This window comes from Nematolebias whitei, chromosome 22 (assembly GCF_014905685.2).
Source record: "Nematolebias whitei isolate Nwh7 chromosome 22, NemWhi1, whole genome shotgun sequence".
Taxonomy (NCBI): domain Eukaryota; kingdom Metazoa; phylum Chordata; class Actinopteri; order Cyprinodontiformes; family Rivulidae; genus Nematolebias; species Nematolebias whitei.
The window spans coordinates 19,523,145-19,545,534 of NC_056519.1; the positions used below are offsets into that span (position 1 = coordinate 19,523,145).

At 38.7% G+C, this 22,390-nt stretch overlaps 1 protein-coding gene across 1 annotated transcript in view; it reads right to left on the reverse strand.

The window, feature by feature from the left end:
* Positions 1-931: 931 nt before the first annotated feature.
* sfmbt2 (Scm like with four mbt domains 2) overlaps positions 932-22,390 on the reverse strand; it is a 60,254-nt gene continuing 38,795 nt past the window's right edge. Inside the window, exons 7-20 of the mRNA XM_037696084.1 lie at positions 21,611-21,708; positions 20,347-20,448; positions 18,894-19,124; positions 18,143-18,269; positions 17,925-18,038; positions 17,557-17,599; positions 14,310-14,377; positions 9,654-9,793; positions 9,114-9,223; positions 5,768-5,943; positions 5,464-5,633; positions 2,012-2,284; positions 1,814-1,936; positions 932-1,648 (exon numbers count right to left, since the gene is read on the reverse strand). Of these exons, the coding sequence (XP_037552012.1) occupies positions 1,508-1,648; positions 1,814-1,936; positions 2,012-2,284; positions 5,464-5,633; positions 5,768-5,943; positions 9,114-9,223; positions 9,654-9,793; positions 14,310-14,377; positions 17,557-17,599; positions 17,925-18,038; positions 18,143-18,269; positions 18,894-19,124; positions 20,347-20,448; positions 21,611-21,708 (1,916 nt within the window). The 3' untranslated portion in view covers positions 932-1,507. The remainder of the gene's footprint in view (positions 1,649-1,813; positions 1,937-2,011; positions 2,285-5,463; positions 5,634-5,767; positions 5,944-9,113; positions 9,224-9,653; positions 9,794-14,309; positions 14,378-17,556; positions 17,600-17,924; positions 18,039-18,142; positions 18,270-18,893; positions 19,125-20,346; positions 20,449-21,610; positions 21,709-22,390) is intronic.

Genomic DNA, 22,390 nt, shown 5'->3' on the forward strand with positions numbered 1-22,390 from the left:
CAGGTTTCCCCCAAGAACCGCTCTATATTTAAATCTGCCACTCTTCCCCACAGCATGATGCTGCCACCACCATGTTTCACTGTGGAGATGCTGTTCTCAGCAGGACGAAAGGTGCTGTTCTTGATTTTTAAAAGGGTTGGTCTCATCTGACCACAGAATCTTCTTGTACAAGTTTGGAGAGTCTCCAAAATGCCAAAAGGTACTCTCTTCCATGAAGCTTAGCTCGGTGCAGCTTCCATGGACAGAAGGTTTAATCAGGGTCACCTTGGGTCTCTGTCCTTGTCAGGGAAGACCCTCCCTTGGCTGGTTCGCTGTGATTTTATAATCTTTCCATTTGATACTAACAGATTTACTGAAGCTCCGTGGAATGATCAGGGTTAGTTCTTTATAAATCCAACGCAGACCTGTACTTCACAACTTTGTCTCTAACTTGGGGGAAGATCCTTAGTCTTCATGATGTCTCTCGCTTGGTTGGTAGGTCTTAGAGGTGTTGGACTTGTGCATCTGTTAACACTTTAGCCCCCCTGAACGTCTACAACTTGACATACTTGAAGCTTTTTGACCTCTGCTGAAGCATCAGTAAAGGGGGTTCCCTGTCATTTGGATGCTAATCTTTCTGCAGGTAGTTTCTGTAAACATCTGTTTTGCATCCAGCTGCTAAAAACCGTTGGACAGGAACCTGTGACTCACTGTAGAGGGGAAAAAAGGCAAAACCCAGATAAAAATCCATAGAAATTTAATTTCTTATCAAAAATATCTGCACTACAATTGCATAGATGGACACAAAATAGTTTTTCTGCCTGTAACAAAGAGGAAAGTGTTATTCTTTCAAACAACACGTGCTGCCTTGTTTTCAACCCAGTGGAAATCAAAACATTTGGTTTTTGTTTTAGTGGAAAACGGACTTTACACTCAGATCACGACCCATTTGTTTTTACCTCTACTTTTAAATTGATAGATTGGTCCTTAAAACTAAGGATAGCAATAAATATTGCAAATATATTACTTCTTGTTCTGATAAATACTCATTCATTATACTTTTTAGGAACCAATTACACACAAAAATAAAAGTCCTTTATGATATTATTAATTATGATGTCCTTCTGTGGCAAATTAAATTAAATTAATACTTTCTTCTCTAAGTAGCTTCTTCACAGATCAGCAGAACTCCCAGGTGGTTTCTCGTGTTTGGTTTCGCTGCAGCAGGGAGTTCAAAGTTTGTGTTTTGGGTTCTGCATAAAGATCTGCAGACAGAACGTTTCCCAGAAATGTTGCCTTCAAGAACTCGTAGGGAATTTCTTCTCGTGTTCACCCGGTTTGTGCTTGTTAATAACAGATAAAAAAAAAAGAAAAAGAAGAGTACTTGGAATTAAAGAAAAAACTACTAAAAATATTTCCATGAGGAGAGGAGGAGGCAGCTGATCCATTCCCCTCCCCCAGATGTGCACGAGTACAGCTTTGGTCCAGACTGGGTGGGAGTCTGGGGGCTCTCTCACCGAGTCTCGACTCAGTTGGCGTACTGTTTGTAAAAGGCAACCTTAACGCGCTCGATCTGGTGGCACAGCTTGATGGCAGGTCCGAGCTTCAGGTCCATGCACTCCTGGACTGTGGGCAGAGTCAGCAGCAGCAGGGCCTGGCCGTCGATGTCCTGCAACGACAGCGTTTCATTTAAAACCCCGACTGGTTTTAGACCCACTGAACGGTCCTGACGCCTTTGAAGACGCGTTTAATTACAGTGTTGACTTCATTAAATCACCTTTGAAATAAAAGTTCTGAATATGATTAGAAACATGACCAACAAAAACCTGTGTACCTGTTCCCTGAAGATGTTAGCCAGCGACGCACAGTCCGTGGCGTTAATGAACTGGACGACTTCGTCTACGCTCCACTCCAGAGGGTTTCTGTCTAAAACCAGCTGAGTGTCGTCTTCCTCCACCTGAACATTCATCAGCAGATGATTAGAATGATGAGTGTCGGCCTGCGCTTTCTTGTTGCATCGGCTTCGTCTCACCTTCACGTCCTGTCCGTTCGGAGGCTGGTGCTTGTTGTTGTTGTGGGCTGACAGCGACCGGGTGGACCGCCGGCGGCCCCCTGGATCCTCCTGGCCGCCCGTGAGTTTCCTGGCGCTGAAGGCCCCGCGAAGCGTCGCGGCTCGGCGAGGACGGCTGCTGCTGCTCACCTCCGCTGACAAGGCGTCTGCGTGATCGTCGCGAGGCTCCGAGCTGGTGCCTTCGCTGCCCGACTGCAGCGCCACGTCTTCATCGTCCTCTCCCTCATAGCTGTCCTGAAAAAAAGACGGATGCTTCAGTCTTCAAAGACCTCAGGCTCTAACTCTGATCCAGTCTTTAAAATCAGATTTTGAATTAAATTGATCCCATTAGCAATCCATTTCCTTTGATCTTACAGGATAAACGTTTATACACAAGTCTGAGGGTAAAATATATTTTATCTAAAAGTAAGTTAATGTAACTTAATAGTTTAAGTCGAATGACTCTGACATAAAATTAAAGCATCTAAAGAGTCTAAAGCAGCTGCTGTTGGATTCTACAGTAATTTTACTTGATTTACAGTAAACCATAACACACACACACACACACACACACACGCGCACACGCACACACACACGCGCGCACGCACACGCACACACACACACAAAAGGTTGCAAGCTCAATCATCCAGGTAGATAACAACAAAAAAGGTTAAATTTTAAACTAGACCAGTTTATTTTAACGAGAAACGTTTCGTCCCCCATCCAGAGGACTTCCTCAGTCTACAGCCTGCCGACCTTTCTCTTTTTCTGTTGTGATGTGCTGTTTCTGTGAGTAGCAAGTTGGCCACCTGGCCTAAAAACATTTGATTGTTGTACACGATGACCGATTGTTTTGCACGTGTTTAAAGTCTACTTCTGAGGTTCCAACAGAAGGTTGGCTTGAAACAGCACTGGAGGCTACCTCTGGGACAGATCTGGTTGGCAGGCCGTAGACTGAGGAAGTCCTCTGGATGGGGGACTTAAAGAAACTGGTCCAGATGACACAATTTAACATTTTTTTGTCACGATACACACAATTGAATAATTCAATGTCAGATTTTTTCCTTGCATCTGTAATATTTAGGGTATGAATCTGATTACTGAACAAAACAGTAAATTGATACATTAACTGAATAATTAAATATTAGGTCTGTTATATTTTAACAGCACAAATGCACAACGATGTTTCCCACACACCAGGGGAAGTAAAAAAAAAAATCTAATTAAGGCAGGAAAAAAGGATGTGATACTAAATAAATGTACCGTATTTGTCACTGTATAAGTTGCACCTTTTTGCAAAAGTTAGCATGCCCTGCGACTTATACAGCAAAGCAACATATTTATGTTTTTTCCATATTTATAACCCAATTTTTGGCAGAGATTTGATGATTTCATTCATTCTAACCTGGAAAATGTTGAACACTACCATTTTCAGCCACTAGAGGGCCCTCAAGTGATATGGCAAGCCAAGTGTCTCATTAATAGGTAAAAGTGGCTATTAAAGAGACACTTGGCTTGCCATACTAAGCCACCTTCATCTCGCTCTGGAACTCCTGGAGCAAATGTCAAATCAGCTGCATTTCACTGCACCGCTCAGGAGAAATGCAGCTGATTTGACCATTAAAGTTAATTTATTAAGGAAAAGTTCAACTGAGACACACCTTTACTATAATTTTGAGCAAACAAATAATTGTTTTTAAGAGTTAATCTTGTAAAATTCATGTTAAAGTCTTCCCGTGCACGCTCCCGTCACCACCATTTGGCAGCCAATCAATTTTTGGCACAACACCGGCCCACGTGGTGGTCAGCGGTGACACATAATAGATGTGACTTATACGGCGAAGCGACATATTTATGTTTTTTCCAACTTTATTAAACATTTTTGGACTTATATGATGGTGCGACATGTACGGCGGCAAGTACGGTAATGCAGTAGTGTCAGGGTTTGTTGTCGTTTTTAAATAAAAAAAGAGAATTTCTGACAGCTGATAATTAAATTCAGTGTGTTTCTTTAAGTAAAAACTTGCTTAGATCAGTTTACAACAACATGGACGGGGCTTATCGAGTTTTAACTTGAAGTTTGTGTGGCAGAAAATAATTGTTTAAAAAAATAACCACAAAAAAGACATTTTATAGATATATTTATTGCACTCATGCTGCTCACATGAATGATTTAATTATTGAAAAGAAAACTTTTAAAAAGCTAAAATACAAAGACCAAGTGTCACTGATTTATTTTACTCACCTGTAGAGCCACCACTTGCATGATTTCTTTAGCGTTTTGTTTCAGTTTAAAGCAGACATTTTTTAAACTCTAGTATTTAACAAAAAAAATGTGGTCTCAGGTTAATTTTTGCTTCAACAAGAACAAAAAAAAAGTTCGTTAGAAAGCAAATAAATAAACATTTTGAACATTTTATGGCTGTTTTTGTGTCTTTTAGAACTTCCTGAAAGAGAAAGGAAATACTGAACAGATAAAATATTTAACACAGCCCACCCCTCCCCAACAAAAAATACAGATATTTACTTTTGAGTCCCAACAATCTGGAAAATGAGATGTTTATAATTCTGGTTTTTAACCGTGTTTTGAAGGTGTCAGTGGCAGAATTAAAACATTTTATGAGTTCATTTGTTCCCAATAAACTGACTTTTTATTGCGGGTGATCATGTAATTGTTTATACGCATGTGTTTGTCAGCAAAATATCTCAGGGACCACTGAATGGATTTAAATGAAACAATCCGAAAGTGATCATTTGATCTGCAACTGAATAACTTTTAGGGCTAACGTAATACAAGATGGCCGCCACAGCTAGTAGATCTTAGCGAACAGAAAAATCAGTGAAATTCCCAGAGTTTGATCTAAAAACTGGAGTAATACACGCGGAGAGTTGTCTCCAGCAGCACTGCCAGACTAGTTTCATCATGGATGGTAATTTACTAAATCTGGCTGTGGTGATTCAGATTCTATTTGGGATTAGTTAATATATCAAACTGTAATTAATTCAGCATAAATACATTAATATGATGATTCAAATTACCTGAAATACTTAAGCTGATCTCGGTTGCCTGAGTCTGATAAAACAACGGTGCAGCGGCCACGTGGAAAAAGAATAAATCTTTCCTCTGATAAAAAGGGATTATAAAGAAACATTTGCAAGAGTAAAGGAACAAAGCGAGTGTGTGCAGTAAACACTGCAGCCAGTCAGCAAGATGTGAAGCTATTTTTAGGGGAATCCATCTGGTGTGCAGCATTTATCTACGTATTCTGCATGAAACTATCTAAGAAGGAGATAAAGCTCTTTTACGTGAAGCTTTTCCATCTTTGTGATTTTTATTTTTTTTTGGTAGGATGAGTTTTTTCACGCACTCAGGTTTGACTCGTTATGTTACGCCGAGCAGCAGGACACCTGTTATCAGACACGTGGCATCTAACCTGCGGAGAGCCTGCAGGAGCGTAGTCAACAGCTGACGAGCGTCTTTTCTTCTGCACAAAGATGGCCTTCCTCTTCTTCCGGCGGCGCGTCCGCTTGGCCAGGTCTCCCTCCACCGCCTCCTCCCCGCCCGTCGGTTTGGACAGCTTCCTCTTCTTCCCATAGTAATAAGCTGCGGACGCACGGCCAGCGTTAGAAACAATGCAGTGAGGAACCCAACGTCAGCCACTCAAAGGAAATTACACACGGTGCTGCAGCTCTGAGTCCTCTTCATAGCTGTGGCGTCGGGTAATTACGGTAACTCACTGTGTTTGGTTTTCGTCTGGACGGAGCAGTTCTCGGGACACTTGTCAGTGACGAGGACGGGGCTGAAGAGGTTCGGGCAGCACTGCAGCTTCACACACACCTTTCTGCAGAAATCTGGGATCTGCTCTGCGAGACGAACAATCTTGATGGTGGAGCGATAGGTTTTCCCTTTGTATCTGGAGGAAAGGACCAGATTTTACGAATGACAAAACTAAGCGATTGGACTGTTTTTCATCCATTGACGCACAAAGACCGAGTGAAAGGGCGGTCATTTTAGCAGAAGTCAAACAATCCTCAAAAACCTCGTCTTTTTACGGACGTTTAAACAAAAATGACATGATTTTTAAGAGATGTAAAAATACACAAACTACAACTGCAGCTGAAGCTTTTGCCCATTTTTTAAACTCGTGTTTCTTTTTATCAGCTCTTAGACCTTCCTGATAGAGAAAACAGACTTTTATTTAAAAAACAAAAAGTTAAATAAAAAAGGAACAAAAACGCACAATAGTTTTTTGTGTAGCAACAACCACAAAAACATCTAAATTTACTTTCTTTTATTTATACGTGACACAAAATATATATTTTCAGCATTCTGGTTTATTATCATGGTAAAAAAAGAACAGTATGCTATTTTTGCTTAAAAAAATTACTGTAGTCCCTTGTTTATTGTGGGGCACCTGTACCCTGAAGCCCCGCTGGAATAATAATACAAGTAGTTTATTTTAGTATTTATATATATGTGTTTAAAAATTAATTTTAAGGCGTTTTAAACCCTTTCCACACTCTTGCAATATTCTAAACAATGTTTCTAAATGCTCTAAAAGAGCACAGCGTGTCAAGAACTCAGCTCTCTGCCTCCTCAGCACTCTTGGCCACGCCCACTTCTCCGCTGCAGAGCGGAGATCATGACACGCTGCAGGAGGGAGCGTCTCCTTCCGCTTGTGGGCTGCACACAGGTGCAGCAGGTGCTAAATAATTTATTTTAAATAAAAATTTGATGCCGATCGTGTGGCTCATCCATCAATCAGCCAATTGTGTCATGTCCAATCTTATTTTGAAAAACCGCGATAGAGCGAGTCCGTGAAAAACGAAGAGTGAAGTAGCGAGGGACTACTGCATCTGCTTTTATGATGAGAAACATAAGTATTGTTTTATGTAATGTAACACAATTATTTAACCTTAAATTATATATGTTTTAGCCAAATTTTGACTTAATATTCAAATTTCTTCAGCAGTCGTTTTTCTGGTTTCAAGGATCGTTTTTTTAATTTTTAATAAAAGGTTTTATTGAGAGAATATCTTAGTGGCAGATCTGATTCTATCTAAGGATAACATTTTTGCAGATAGCATGACACTTTTGGGTTTTAGAGTTTAATACTTTGTCATGTCTTTCACAAAATGTCAGCTTTCCTTGTTTTACATGTCTTTCTTGGTAAAGCGCGCCCTCCTGGCTGGTACTGATGAAGACGAGCTGTCTGCTGACGTGCTCTTTGGTACCAGAATAGAAGATTTATCAGTGAATCCTTGGTGCTGATCCTTGGATCTCAAAGAATCCTTGAAAAGGGGACTACAGTGAGATAATGTAGGACAAGATGAAGCAGTCAGCAGAAACTCTCGGCCTTGGTGACGAGGACTGAGCAGTCAAAAAATAACGGGTCGTTTTAGAGTCCCGACCTGAACCCAATCAGAAATCTTTTCAAGTCAAAAAGACGAATCATGACCCAAAAACCACCTGGTAACAGAAAACAATATTGTTTGGTTTTGTTGTGGATTGCTGATGAAAGAAGTTACTCTTTTTTAGTTTGTTTAATAATGACATTTTTATTTAAATTTAATTAAATATGCTGGTTTTTTTTTTTTTATTATTGTTGTTGCTGTTTTTACATTTTTTATGTTATTCCAGCAAAATAAACCTTTAGTTCAAATGCAATTTTACAGTAAATTTGTTGAGCTATCGTTGGGAAATTGACTGCAGGAATAATTCTTTTTGCTTGAAATGTGAAAAGATTAATTATGTTAAAGAGTGTAAAACAATAAAACTCACAATAAGCGTCAGTAAATCTCCCAAAACTCAAGTTCAAAACATAAAATTTGAACCCAAATCAGGATTAATTATTATTATAAGATTTTTTTCTTCTTTCTGCACCCTTTTCGTTCAATGTTTTTTCTTTTTGATGAATTTGTTTTGTTTATTTTGTTTCTTTTAAATGAATGAATAAAAAAATATATAAAAAAAATAAAATCAGGATTCGTTTTGGAAAGGAAATTAAAAAATAAAAGCCCTTAATGTCCCGCATATGAAACAAACCCAACCAAAAGTAGATAAACAGGCAACAAAGAGAAAAGTAGGTGAAATTAAGCTGCAGTTATCTCCTGTTTGTCATTCATTCATGCTCATCTTCTCACACAGACTCATGTTCGTGCTGCTGTTCGGCGTATGGTTTTTGTACTATTAGTGTTTAATGTATTCTTAGTTCATACCTTAAATCTTATTACTGTGTTTTGTTTACATTTTATACTTTGTTGGATGTAACTGGGACTCTGTGTGCACAGTTTTGTTCCACCATATGCACCACATGTGATGCATATGACAAATAAAAGAAACTTTGATTAATGACACTTTAAACATTAAAACACTTTATTACTGCTTAGTTATTTTAAAAATGAATTTTCTAAAAGGTAATTAGGACAAATCAGTACAAGTTTTATACTGACATGTTCAGGTGTTTTCCTGCAGAACGATAAATAAATAAATATTTTGTGTTAACTTGTTTTACTGAATAAAAGGGATTTGTGTTTGTCTGTTGTTTTTTTTTTTATTTGCTGGGTTGACGCACGTTGTTCAGCCTTTAACTTGTCACAGTCAGAAGTAAATCGACTCTCTGGGCAGTAGATGCCCCAGAAAATTAAAAGCAACTCCTCTGGGTCGTTGTCAAAACATCCCTGCATGAATGTGATCAGTGTGCTCTGCAGGCTGCTGCAGGTGACTCACTTCTGACTGCCATTCAGACAGAAAAAAAAAAAAAGAGGCCAGTTTCTGATGGGAAAACATTCAGCGTGCAGCTCGGAGCTGCGGGATCATTCGGCTGCGTGCAGCCGGCAGTGAATAAAAACGCAGACTTTACACAAACCACTGCAGCAACGTATAAAAACGAGGAAAACTGCAGTGAGATGGACTCTTGAGGCACTGCTGCTGGGAAAGATGTGCTGCTGGATGATTTATTACCATTTAAGTGTGAAATCCTGTGGCAGCCTGTGATTTTTAACATTAAAAATGATCCGGAACAGGAGTGGAGCATGTGACACTGGATGAAAACACGCTCCGGTGTGGTGCACGTCCACTAACTTGGCTTTGAGGGTCTCCTCTTGGCAGTCCCAGCTCGGATCCTCCAGCTCCTGCAGCTCCTTTAGGACTCGCCCAGGCTTGTAGGCAGCATTGATCAGCATGCTCAACATCTGGAAGCAGCAACAGGACAGAAACAATAAAAACATTAATAATCAAGGCTCCTGATTTTACGACAGAAAAGTCAAAGATGGAGGAGGAGCCCAAACATAACAAAAGGCAGAGACAAAACTGCAACACAAAGTGTGTGTGTGTGTGTGTGTGTGTGTGTACGGGAACGGTCTCTGGAGAAATTAAGCATCTGTTTTGCTGAGCAGCAGTGGAGGTGTATACATGTAAACACATTTGACTGACAGCTGCTCACATTAAAATGAAGGCACTGCAGGTGGTTAACAAGACATCTCTGTCTCGCCCTCCACCGTGCACCTCCTCCCTCTTCCCAGCTCTGTGGAACGTGTACGACTCTTTGATTAAACCTGCTCCCCTGTGTGTTCCCCCCCCCCCCCCCCCCCCGCTGCCGCCTCGACCCCACTCCCAGCCCACCTCTTTGAGGACCAGCGTGCATTTGCCGGGTCCAACAGCCTGCGGCAGCTCTGCGATCCGTCCCTTGTTGAGGTAGGGGCCTGTGAAGCAGCGGTGGTTGACAAAAATCTTGGAGCAGCAGTATCGTCCGTTAGCTGAGCCTGGAAGAAAAAAAAAACGTACAACAACGAAAGAATTGTTACAAAACGACAACAGAAGACTAAATGTTCGGCACAACTCTCAGCTGGTTTCCTTAAATAAATAAATCATCAATCGAACCCTTAATTAATCTCAACAGTTCACAAATACCATCCGCTACACTGTGACGTTTATAATCTGATTTGAAATGCTCAACTCCAGATGGTCCTTCAGCGACATTAAAAGTATAAAATGTTTAAAGCAGATAAAACTGAATGAATACAGCATAAAGACCAAGTTAAAACAAATCTAAATGACAAAAACAAAAGGGAGGTGGCTGTTTGTGATTATAAAACTGGTTATCTTTAATCTAAAATTATTAGGGATGCACGATATTGAATTTTTGACTGATATCCGATATAACAATATGTTAAAACTTATTTGGCCGGTAACTGATACAAATACCAATTTTTTTCCTAGACCTACAGAGACTACAGAGCTTTCTCTGCTGTGGAATTAAAATACTGCATTATTCTGTATGGTGTTTGGATGGATGAACTTCTGGTGAGGTTTTTATATTGGTGAGTTATTTTAATGGAATGGCCGATGTCTGATATTTAACTTTATTGCTAATATCGGTCGATACCGATACCATGCAGATAATATCGTGCATCCCTAAAAATTATATTTAAAAAAACAACAGCTAGTTTTAAACCTGCAGGAAGGGATTTCCACGTGTTAACGGCCTCGTACACAAACAGCTGTTTGCCTCACAGAGGTATAATCGGAACTGACGGACAAGATCTTTAATAAATGTTTGCACTAACTTCAGCAGAATCTAAACGAACGAACATTAGATTTTATACACAACAGCACAATACTTTTGTTTCCATAAATTATTAAATCAGCCCAGCACATAAACATAATCTAGCATTAGGAGACGTGTTCACATTTTAAAACACAAATACATAAAGATCACCCCTCCACAGTACCAAGAGATGTAGTCACTCACTCAGACGGTGGAGACAAGATTTAAAATATTAATGCAAATATTTGCGTTTATGCTTTGAGACCTGGTTTATTTACACAAAACGAGTCCTGAGTCGCTGTTTTACTATGGAGGTGATGACTGCCGTCTCCCCTGGTCCATCACCGGACAGACAAATCAGGTGTGGACACGTTCTTCAGCCGTCTTTACATTTCATCAAACTTAAACTAAATGGAAGTTTCAGTGTTTTACACGTTGTTTTGAACATATATGTTAATCGACTTCTCGTTTCTTGAATTTATTTGTAGTACGTTTACTATTTTCAAGCGTTTTTTTTTATTTTAGTTACCATTTCACACCAACAGTTTTAGGGATTAAACCAACGGCTCTCATGCAGCAACCACACAACAAGCCTTTAAAGATGATTTATAGTCCGCTCATTAAGATCAGGAACTCTTAGAGCACATCTTTATCATGCTCTTAAAAAGTTTTAAAACTCTTGATTGAAGCTGAATTGTTTGTGCTTTTGATTCCTCACTGACATCGCTTTGATTTTAATTTTAAATTAAGCTAATTTGTTTTAAGAAAACAACCTTTGTTGCCATGAATAAGTGCCAACTCGTCCTCTTTTTAGCTTTTTTTCCTGCAGTTCATTCGTTTTGTCCTTAATAAACATTGTTGATTTGTTTTATTGCAAAGGACAAAGTTCATACATGCAGTCCTGAAAAGAGTTTAAAATAAACATATTTAATGACCTTGAAGGAGCTTTTTGATCCTTTTTATCTGAACTCTCGTGTTGGGAGACGAGGGGTGGGTCCTATCAACCAGACTACAGCTTTTTAAAAAAAGAACACGGAGAACTTGGAAGTCGACTTTTTATTTTTTGCATTTTTATGCGTGTGCAGATAATAGATGATTTTCTCACGCCGCAGAATAATTCAATATTTTTTTCCCTCTAAAACGTAAAAAAATGATAATATTCAGGTTGTTTCATTTTCTTTTTCAGATACATTTTACGAAGCTAGAATGTAAAACATTTATTTAAAATACGTGCCACTTTTGCCCTTTGTTTCATTTCCTCTAAAAACAATAAAATAAAACAAACAAGAACGTCTTCCAAAAGTGTTTATTTAAAAAAAAAATATATATATATATATCTATATCTCATCAGGAGCGCCCAGCTGTGGTTCAATCAGTTTTCCTGGCAGCGTTAGCACTTTTTAGAAATAACCCAGTAATTAATGTTACCTGCGACTCTTTTCCACCTCGAATTCAGGAAGATGAGTTCAGAACAAACCACTGAGACCACTGCTCTAGTTTCAGCAGATTATTTAGAGCCCATCAGTGTCAGAACTACTAACAACTTTTCTCACGCACTACTGGGATATAACTCCACCCCCCACAACAAAAAAAACAAAACAAAAAAACAAACAAAGCTGACTGAGTGCCGCTGCCTTCTGACTAACATCAGCACCTGGAACTTCACTGCCAGGGATGAATTGTAATTAGGTAAAGAGATGAATATGCATGAACGAGTGGGTGACGAGGAGTGTGGAAAAGAGGACAAGGGTCTCCTGGAAACAACACACAGCACGCCCCCCACGCCCCCCCACCACCTCGCTCCACTCTTTTTGTGGAACACGCATGTCGTTTGCAGACCGAAGCTAAAAACGGTGCTTACGAGGCCAAGGAGGAATCTAATCTTTGTCTGCTCACCTGTCAAGGTTAAGTTTAGCTGCTGAAGTTCAACTAACCTTCTCTCAAACGTTTTAACTTCAGTGAACCACTTTAACCTGTTTATGCTCGCCATACTTGAGTTTTTTTTAATTTTTTTCCCTTTATGTTTTACCTTTAGATAAGAACTCAGTAGAATCAGCATAAGGGAACAAGAGGAAAACAAACAAGAGAACATCTCAAAAAGTTCAATCTGGTCCTCTGGGCATAATGTCCAGAGGACCAGACTGAACTTTTTGAGATGTTTCTACCTGGATTATTGAGCATGCATCAGAAACAAGAGAACAGCTCAGCTCTGGTATTTTAACCACTTTTACACACATTTGGAAGATTAAACTAAAATGCCTTTATCAGTCACCATGAGAATAAAACTGAACAACACAAAGAATGCACCTTATGATTATGATGAACAGTGTGGAATGACTTGAGTAATATTTAAATTTATGTTCTCCCTCTATATTCATTCAACCTTTATTTAGACAGGTTAATCCTATCGAGCCTCAGGGACTCATTTACAAGAGAGACCTGATACTACTGACCTATAATCTTGAGCAGCTTCGGATGTTATCAGCCCATTAAATGGCCGTTATTAGTTGTTATGTAGCAGTGAGACTGTCCCACCTACATCCTAGTAGGTTTAAAGGTACGTTATTATTGCTGATAATAGGCAGTGTTGCACGGGGGTAAACCAGGAAGTGTCTTTTTAGTTGTTTTCAGCTTATGCAACCCTTTTCCTAAATGTAAGCTTACACCAGAGGACCAACCCTAAACTGAACCCCCTTACCCTTGTGCCTAAACCTAACCAAGACCCTTTACTCTAAACCTAACCCTGTGAAGCTATTATGAGCGGTAACAAAGCTAAAAACAGAGCCTATTATCATCGCTAAAAACATACCTTTAAACCCACTAGGAGGTACAGGAGGGGCAGTGTGACCGTTGCATATGGGGATGATAAAAACTAATAACGGTCATTTAATGGCTGATAACATTAAAAGCGGGTGGCTTCTTGCAGGGAAATAAACCTAAACATGACAGAATATTTGCCAGTCTGACAGCACATAAAATTAAAATTCACTGACTGAACGGAGAATATTGTGAAGCATTTTATCACTTATCACACCATTGCTACGCATTACTATATTACACCAGAACAAACCTTGTGAGTCACGGCTAAACTGCCTACTACTACCCGTGACAGCAGCACAGGTACTGACCCATATAAGTACCTTACAGAAGGGCATGCTCAACTCGCTCCATCACATGTCGGGACCCCCCCTACGTTTCTATAATGTGCCTGAAAATTGAGTTTTTTTACATTAAAGCAGGTTCATCATCCAGTGAGAAGAGGACCTTTTGGAGGATTTTTCCTGCAGCTAGCAAGATAGCAAGCTAGCTATCGGGATGAATGAATGGAACTGATTAACCAAAGAAAGTCCTACCCTTTGTACGCTTGTTATCAAAAAGCTACATGAAGTATTTAACTGCCAGCACTTTCTAGTTTAGCAAGTTTGACAGAAGGCTTTGCCTAAAGCCTGTCAGCACGTAATACTTACAAAAGTAGGAGTTTAGGAAACAGAAAGATCAAATAAACAATGAATAAATGTTAATTTATTCAGGGTATTTCCAGACAATCATTAAGGGTCTAATGCTTTGTGGCTTCCTCGATTGAGTTTATGTCAGGGTTTATGTACCGATTGAGGACGTTCGAACACTGATCATCACAAACTCATGGTCTCTGTGAGTGAAGGAGTATTTTGAAGAGTGGGGTTTTCCTTGTGCAGCAGCTCATTAACATTAATTACGGGGCTTCTGATTACCTGGATCCATGACGACCGGCTGGCAGTGGTTCACAGGAGTCGTCTCTGGCGGCTGGGACGGAGCCAACCTACAGGAAAAACGCCATCAGTCCCGTCAGAATAATCAATAAAATTATCCAGGTGATCTAATCAAACAGGAAACAATAGAGAAACCAAACGTTGGCTCAGGCAGTCGATTGCTCCGCTCGGCAGCTGCCGCAGCTTCAGTCAGATTTAGACGCAGGTGGGTTAGAAAGAAATTAGTGGTTAGATGAAAAAGCTGACAAAGTGCTGCTGAAGACCTCATATTTCTCCCGCTCCCTGACCGACATCCCCCCCCCCCACACACACACCTCATGCTCCTGAGGCAGCGCTCGCCAGCGAACGGCACAACGTGTCATTTGTCAACAAAATCAATCAGCGCCTCGGGAAAGCAGTTTCTACTTTAAAAAGCCACAGTTTCAATTAATAGCTCTGAGTGACAGAGCGGGAAGGGGGGAGGGAGGGAGGGGGGGAGGAGAAAAGCCTTGAGGGTGAATTTTTGGCTCACAGGTAAAAGGGCAGAAAACAAAGGAAGGCGGGAATGCAACTACATTCCAGGACAGACAGAAATGAAAGCTTCCAGCTGTGGTTAGGCCAGTTACACAACACATCTGGGGAAACATTTTTAGTGTCGATGTCTATTTAACTCTTCTCACTTAAAACTTTCACTGAGGGAAACATGTGTTAAATGTGTTAAATGAAAGGAGAAACCATGCACGCAGCATTATGAATGAATTTCCTCTTAAAATAGTTTAATTAGACAATTACTGACAAACTCTCCTGGTGCTTAAGCAACAGTTTGGTTTCCCTTTAATAATCCTGGTAATAACATGAATGTTTATGAAGCATCCACTGTATTGTGATCCATTTGTCTTCTGTTACGATTTCAGTGTGATTCTCGTCCCGCAGTTTTCAAGCTATTTCAGCAAATCATACATGAAAACGTTCAGCTCTTTCAGGACAGTCCTGCTAGGACTTTTGGTATTGGTGCAACTTTAGCTCTTTGAAATATTTAGCCTTTTCTGCCATTTGTTTCTCAAAGAAAATTAATTGAGCTCATTTTACATCCTGCACATCTTTAGCTCTGTTTACAACATTTTACTGCTAATTTCACATTTTGTTCTGCTGCTTTGTGCAAATTTAAATTTTCTTCCAGCTATTTTCAGCTAATTTTAGCTGTTTTGTGCTCCATTCAGATTCTACGTTCAGAGAACTACAACATTTTTGTGCTTCTTCTTTCTGCTAATTTCTTTCAGCTTATTTCTCCAAGTATCAGCTTGTTCTACTACTTTAGCTACTATATAGCTGTGTTTATGCTAATTTAGGATTTTCCAGCTAATTCCACATTTTGGCTCTCATTTAAACTTTTTTTCAGTCTAATTTAGCAAAAATGTGCTCTCTCCACTTCCTTCTTGAATTTCATCTTATTTTATTTTTTTAGCTACTTTTGAACCTTTTTTTTTTTTTTTTTACTAATTTCTGCATTTTTCAGATAATTTCTACTTTTTGTGCTAATTTCTGCTTCTTTCAGCCGAATTGGGCAAACAACAGTTCTTTCTGCTTTCTTCTGCTAATTTAAGCTAGGTCTACATTTTCAGCTACCTTTTAAGAAAATCTTTAGCTAATTTCAGCTGTTTCAGATAAATTCAAGTTATTCTTGGTAATTTCTGCTACTTCCAGCCTAATTAACTTCCTTCTGCTAATTTCAACTAGTTATGCTCCTTTCAGCTTTTTCAGTTATTTTCAGCTTTTTCTGTTATTTCTGCTACTATTTCATTGTTTTATGCAAATTTTAGCTTTTTTAGCTAATTCCACTTTTTCTTTGCTCATTTCAGCTCTTTCAACTTCCTTCTGGCTTCTTTCTGCCTTTTCAGCTACTTTCAGCTATTTTTTTTGCCGGTTTCAGCTTTTTTTTTTAGCTAATTTACCTAATTTTTGTGCTCATTTCAGCTAATTTAAACCTAATTCAGCAAATATGTGTTCTTTCTGTTTCTTCTGCTAATTTAGGCTTGTTCTTTCACTTCAGCTAAATTTCAGCATGTTTTTAGCTAATTTCAGCTGTTTTTCAGCAAGTTCTTCTGCAATAAGCATTCACACTGCATTTTCACAGGAAATGCAATTTCTCTAGTTAATTTTCTGATCAGTTCATCCGCAGCCTATTTTCTCGTTAGGCTATTAAATTAGTTTGATTATTAAACGTTATGAAATACAGACAGACTCGTGACCCCGTCTTTGAGCTCAGCATCAAGCTCTTTGCTGATCAATATTATGCTTTGATTTTTTTCTAATTACTATAAAGAAATGTTGGTGTTTGACACATGCTTGTTGTAATTACATCTTAGGATTTCCATCAGAAGTTTCAAGTTTTGATTACACAATAAATATCATTTTTCGGCTCAAAAAGATGATGCAAAGTATTTTTTTTAATAAAAACAAAGATCTGTTAAAATGTCTTGATATGTATTTTATTATGGGACCTCTACAATAATGTATTATTACAAATCAATTTCTTGAGTTATAAAAGCAGGAACTTGACAAAATATTCACAAGTTTTAGTGATTTGCTAAATATATTTTTGCCAGTCAATTAAACTATTTATGAGTTGGTTCCTTTATCTTTAGCAGCAGCTGTGTGACTATATTTGAAGATGTGGAAAGAAGTCTATCTTCAGATCATAGTCAAGAAGCAAAAAGGTTTAAGCATTTTTTTTAGACATTAATCTATAAAAACACTCATCTTAAATGACTTTTTTCCAGCCTTAAATAAAGAGAAAAACCTGATATAAACTTTGAAACCATAACTTTTGATTCTCTGTAGGGGTTCAAATGGGCCCAACTTTCTTATAATCTTCCAGGGTGGCAAACTTCTCGAGTTTTCTGGAGGTTCTTTAAAATAAATATTTGGTGTTTTTGTTCATTCTAGTTTCAGACCAGTCTCTAAACTAGGCGATAGTACGTTTTAGTTTTAAATGATAAAATAAAATAACCTGTTATCCAACAAACCATCTCATAATAACAGGTTTTATTGCTAAACTACCAAGAATCAGGAAAACATGAGTTGGCTGTGAGACATATTTGACACATTATTACAATAATTTGAACTCCAGCTGTTGTTTTCAACTTTATAATTAATGAAATACTGGCTATTTAAAAAAAGGATGTTGGACTTCTGTTCATTATCACATGAGCTTTTCATTAAAACTGAAGGATTAGTTTGTGTTTCTTACTGTTTTTCTGGCTGGACAACGGCTATCTTCTTCTGCTTCTGGCCTGCAGACAAAAAAAATATATATATATATTTTTTAAATAAATGTTAAATTATCCACAACTTAAATATCACCTTTTAAACCTCAGGTTTCTCATTTATCCACTCGTACTCAAGTATTCACGCAGCAATTTCATATTCTTACACATTATATGCAGCACATTTTATATTCTCACTGATCCTTCAGCTTATTGGTGGGCAGCGTCTCGCCTTTGCTGCAGGGGCTGGGGATCGAACGCCCGACCCTCTGATCGGAGGACGACCACCCTACCACTGGGACAATAAAATCTAGGACAGTTTGTGCACTTGTTGTGTTTTTTGTGTACATACAGACAGGTTTGAGCGGCGAGGTTAAACGGTAAGCGTTGGCCTCACACCAGCCAACAGGAAAGATGTCCATGGACTCCACGTCCACGATGCACTCGGACAGGTGCTTCGCCACACCTGGAGACAGGTAGACAGCAGAGGGAAAGGGGAGGGAACTGTCAGTTGAACATGAGTCCACTCATATTTTATCCTCGCACACAAACACAAATAAACGTGTGTACCTTCCAGTCGGAGCCACAGCAGACGTCCTCTAACCTGCGTAATCTGAGCCACGCACACCTCCGCCGGCCGCCGAGGGTTCACCGCCTCCAGCCACATGTCTTTGGCAAAGTTTCTGTTCTGCCATGTCTGCACACACACACATTAAAGAGAGGGTTTGTTTTACTCTAACCTGAGATGAAAGCTCAGATTACAACAAACTGCACCGTCCTCCTGTTGGCCTCCGTACGTTAATCCAGGAAATGGTTCGTCTTTAATTTATGACGGGCAGCGCATCATCAGCATAAAACCCTTCTAACATAAAACAACCACATAGTTGTTTATGTTGTACTTTTGTTGATGTTGCTTTTCATTTAAAATATGTGACATAGTTAATACGTGAACCTTCAGATTTGCTGATAATCTGAAAGTTCACCAATATTTTGTAGACTTTAATCATTTTACTTACAACAAACTGTGCACTGGATATAAGAAAACTACTGCACAGAGACGTATGATCATTGTCTTATCTAGTTGCACAGGTGTGTATTACAATCTCAATGATTTTAATTTGATGTTTAATAAGAATGTATTTTATCTATTTTTAGAGCACGTTTAAGAGACTCCTGCAGACATCATAAGATCCAGAGATGACGACTACTGCTATAGATGATCCATTTGGAGGAAATACAAATAATAAAAATAACTTGAAAACAAAAAAAACACGCAATGAATACACCAGAACAAACGCTCGACTTCACATGAGCTTCTTACATGAGGAAAGCAGGTGTCGGGAGCCGCTTCAGCCCCGCTCTGCTTCAGGTAGTCCGCCCAGTCAAAGTCCAGACCATCGTAGCCCCGAGGCCTCTCCAGAACCACCGTGTTCTTGAGACACCACTGGACCGGCAGGATGCCAGGCGTGTTGGCGTGACACACCACGGACCGAGGCTTGGCTTCAGCAGAGAGGTCGTCCAGCGTCACCTGGAAGTAGCTCCCACTGTGGACCTGAAGTGGAACCAAGTTCAAGATTATTTTAATACTCAAGGTTAAAAAAAAAAAAACTGTTTAGTATGATTAAAAATAATAATGAAACATGTGAACCATTATTTTTGTGTTTTTCATCTTTATCTTATTAATAACTTACAAATTGTTAAACACTAAATATTCATTGCCACCAAAATAATCGTAAATAATATTCTTAACAGAAGTGTAATACATACAAATATCAATGTTATACAAATTATTGTGCACAATACGTTCATTAAAAATTATATAATTTAAATATATAACTGCATATCTACTAGATAAAACTAATAACTTTGACTTTTGAAATTTAACAATCAACTAGATAATCGATTTAAAGTCAAACAGGATGTTGTGTTTAACGCGTCATTAATCGGTATGTTTGGGTCAGCTTAATTTAAAACTACAGATTTATGACTAAAGCTAATTAATTTAAACGGTTCCTCAAAAAAATACACACGCTTTATTTCTCATGAGGACTTCACTGTATAAAAAAAAGATTTTGTTTCTGCTAAAAGTATCAAATATGCTGCTGATGCAAAATATAAACTTAAAAAGCTACGCAGCATCACTGAACATCTTGTTGCATAAAACTGCAGACGTGTCGCTAAGGATACAAAGACTGTGGAAAACACCAGACATTCACTGAGCTTCAGGCTAATCTGACAGTTTAGCTTCACACAGGATTATGTTTTACTCGGAAGTTATGAAAAAGGGCAAAGGGGAAGCGACGATTAAAAATAGCCACAAAAAGTATTTTGAAGAATGACTTTCAGTGATAAAAACAAATATATATATTCATGTATAGACAGAAGAAGCTGAAGAGCTCTTGTTCAAGTAGAAAACGTTTAACCCAAGAGGTTTAAAATACAGTGTAAGATGCGAAGCTTTGTTCTTCACGGAGGTACTGAATGTATTCGATAAATTATTTAAAAAACGACAAAACCCTGATGTTTGAACTGGCTTGTGGGAGCTGTAAAGGGACAAACGAGAGATAAAATACCAAAGAACTTCCCAGAGACTTTTCTGCTGAATTCCATTCTCTGGAATCCGAACGCGTCACGAACAAGGTCAGCGCACTTGAAAACAACGTACAAATCTTTGACCACGGTGTAAACGGCAACTGGAGGACGCTGCAGGGAGGAGGCGGCGGCCTGAAACCTCTTTATGTGTACTGTAGATAATCTTTTTCAGCGTGACTCACCTTGGTGACAGAAACGGGACAGATCTGGAGCGGCTCCCACGGAGAAACCATCTCCAGCTTCATGCCCGTCTTAAAGGAGTGCTCGGGCAGGTCTACGTGGTCCTGACACAGTAAAGTCAAGATTATTAGACAAACGTGCTCCACGTTTAATGATTCACACGCATGTAGTTCAGACAAACCGTGCTGGGCGGCCACGTGTCAAACTGATGAACCTGAGGTGAAAACTAATGTTCTTTTTGATGATGGGGTGAACTGTGAGATTTGTTTTGTTTTAACAAATTTTAAACTTAAATTGCAGTCGTCTGTTTTGCTGCTTCAAAACTCTGGTTCTTTCAAGTCAAACTGACGGGAAATGTAAACATTGAACTTCCTGTTTGAGCTTCACGTCTCAAAACCCCATAAAAAACTGAACTAGGTTCTGTTTTTGTGGAAAATACTTTATTAAACTGTGCAAGGATAACTCTGAATGTCAACCAAATATTTAATTAAATGCTCCCATGTACTTTAAACTTTGTTAAGGTGGCTTTATTCCAGTCTGCTTGTGTTTTTGTATTCTCACCTGTCCTTATCACCATTAGGCGGTTCTCCACTTGTCTATAACTTTCATATTTAATTTGTTTTACGGTCGCCACATTACCCAGTTTTGACTGTAAACAAGGAGCTTCTGCAGGAATTAAATGCCCCCCCCCCCCCCCCCCCCCCCAATGGGTGAAACAAAATGAAAATAAAACTGAAAAACAAATAAAAAATAAGTAAGCCAGTTAACATAGTGGCCGAACCGTAGATAACTTTGTAAATATGGTTATAATATACAATATACAATGTGGACTTCTTCCCTCTTATATTTGTACTCCAGCTGAACAGAGGTGCTGGTTCTACTCCCTCCACTATTTGATGCTTTCTGTTTTGTTTGGCCAGGCTTTGCACATGAAATAATCTGCAGAAAGAACAGAAACTAACAGCGTTGATATTGTTGAGCGCTTTTAAACCTGAGCCAACTCCATAACCTGCACCTGTTCTTCTGATGTTTTATGTTTCTCAATTTGATGTTTTAATTTTATTCTGCGGTTTTTATTTTCAATGGGACTCTCCTGGTTAAATAAAGGTAAAATAAATTAATCAAAATGTATTCTGATTTTTTTTTTCTCTGTAAAATGTTGATGGAAGTGCTGTGTGTTTTACAGCAGGTCATCTGAACGCAGGAAAAATGTGAAAGCAGCCCAAATTCTTATGAATAAAGCGTCTCATAAACACAAAGACTCACCTTAAAAACCTCGAGCGGCAGTGGATTCTTCTGCCCATCGACTCGAGCGTCCTCCAGAGCCTGCTGCCAGTCGGCAGCACTCTTCAGAGACCTGAGGTCTGAGCAAACACAAGGCAGTGGCATCAAGTTCCCTAATAAAACAAGTTAATTAAAAATATTCTTCTTTTAATACTCAAAATGACTTGTTTTTTTTGTTAAATGCTTCAATTTTAACACCAAGTGCAAGTACTTAATCAAAAAACATATTTTTTAAAGAGATATATTGTTATTTTTACCCAGTCTGTACAATTTAATACACATAAATTGTTTGAATCTAAGGTGATGTGGCATTAAAAAAAATAAATCACATTTCAATAAAATTTGAGTTCTGAACTTTTTAAGAAGACAAAAAGGCAGAATATCCCTTTAAATGTACAGACTTTTTTCCCAAAAAGACAATATATTGTTGATAAAAACTTTAACATTTTTGCTCTCATCCTGATGTGGGAATGTGATTTTTACAGTTCGATTTTGTTTCTCAATGTCTTTATGTTGGAAAAATTGTTAAAAAAAACAAAAGAAAACACCACCAGAGGGAATTTGATGAAACTACAAAATAATTCATTGGAATTCTCTTTGGGTTTCAGTGACAGGAATAAGTTCTTCAGCTTGTTCCTGTTCAAAGTCACAGGTTCAGATGCTCTGGACAGAAGGTCAGTCCATCACAGGGCATCTCCTGCACTCAGCTCAATTTGAAATGGATTTATTTAACCTAATTTAAACTGTGAGAGGAAATCAAGA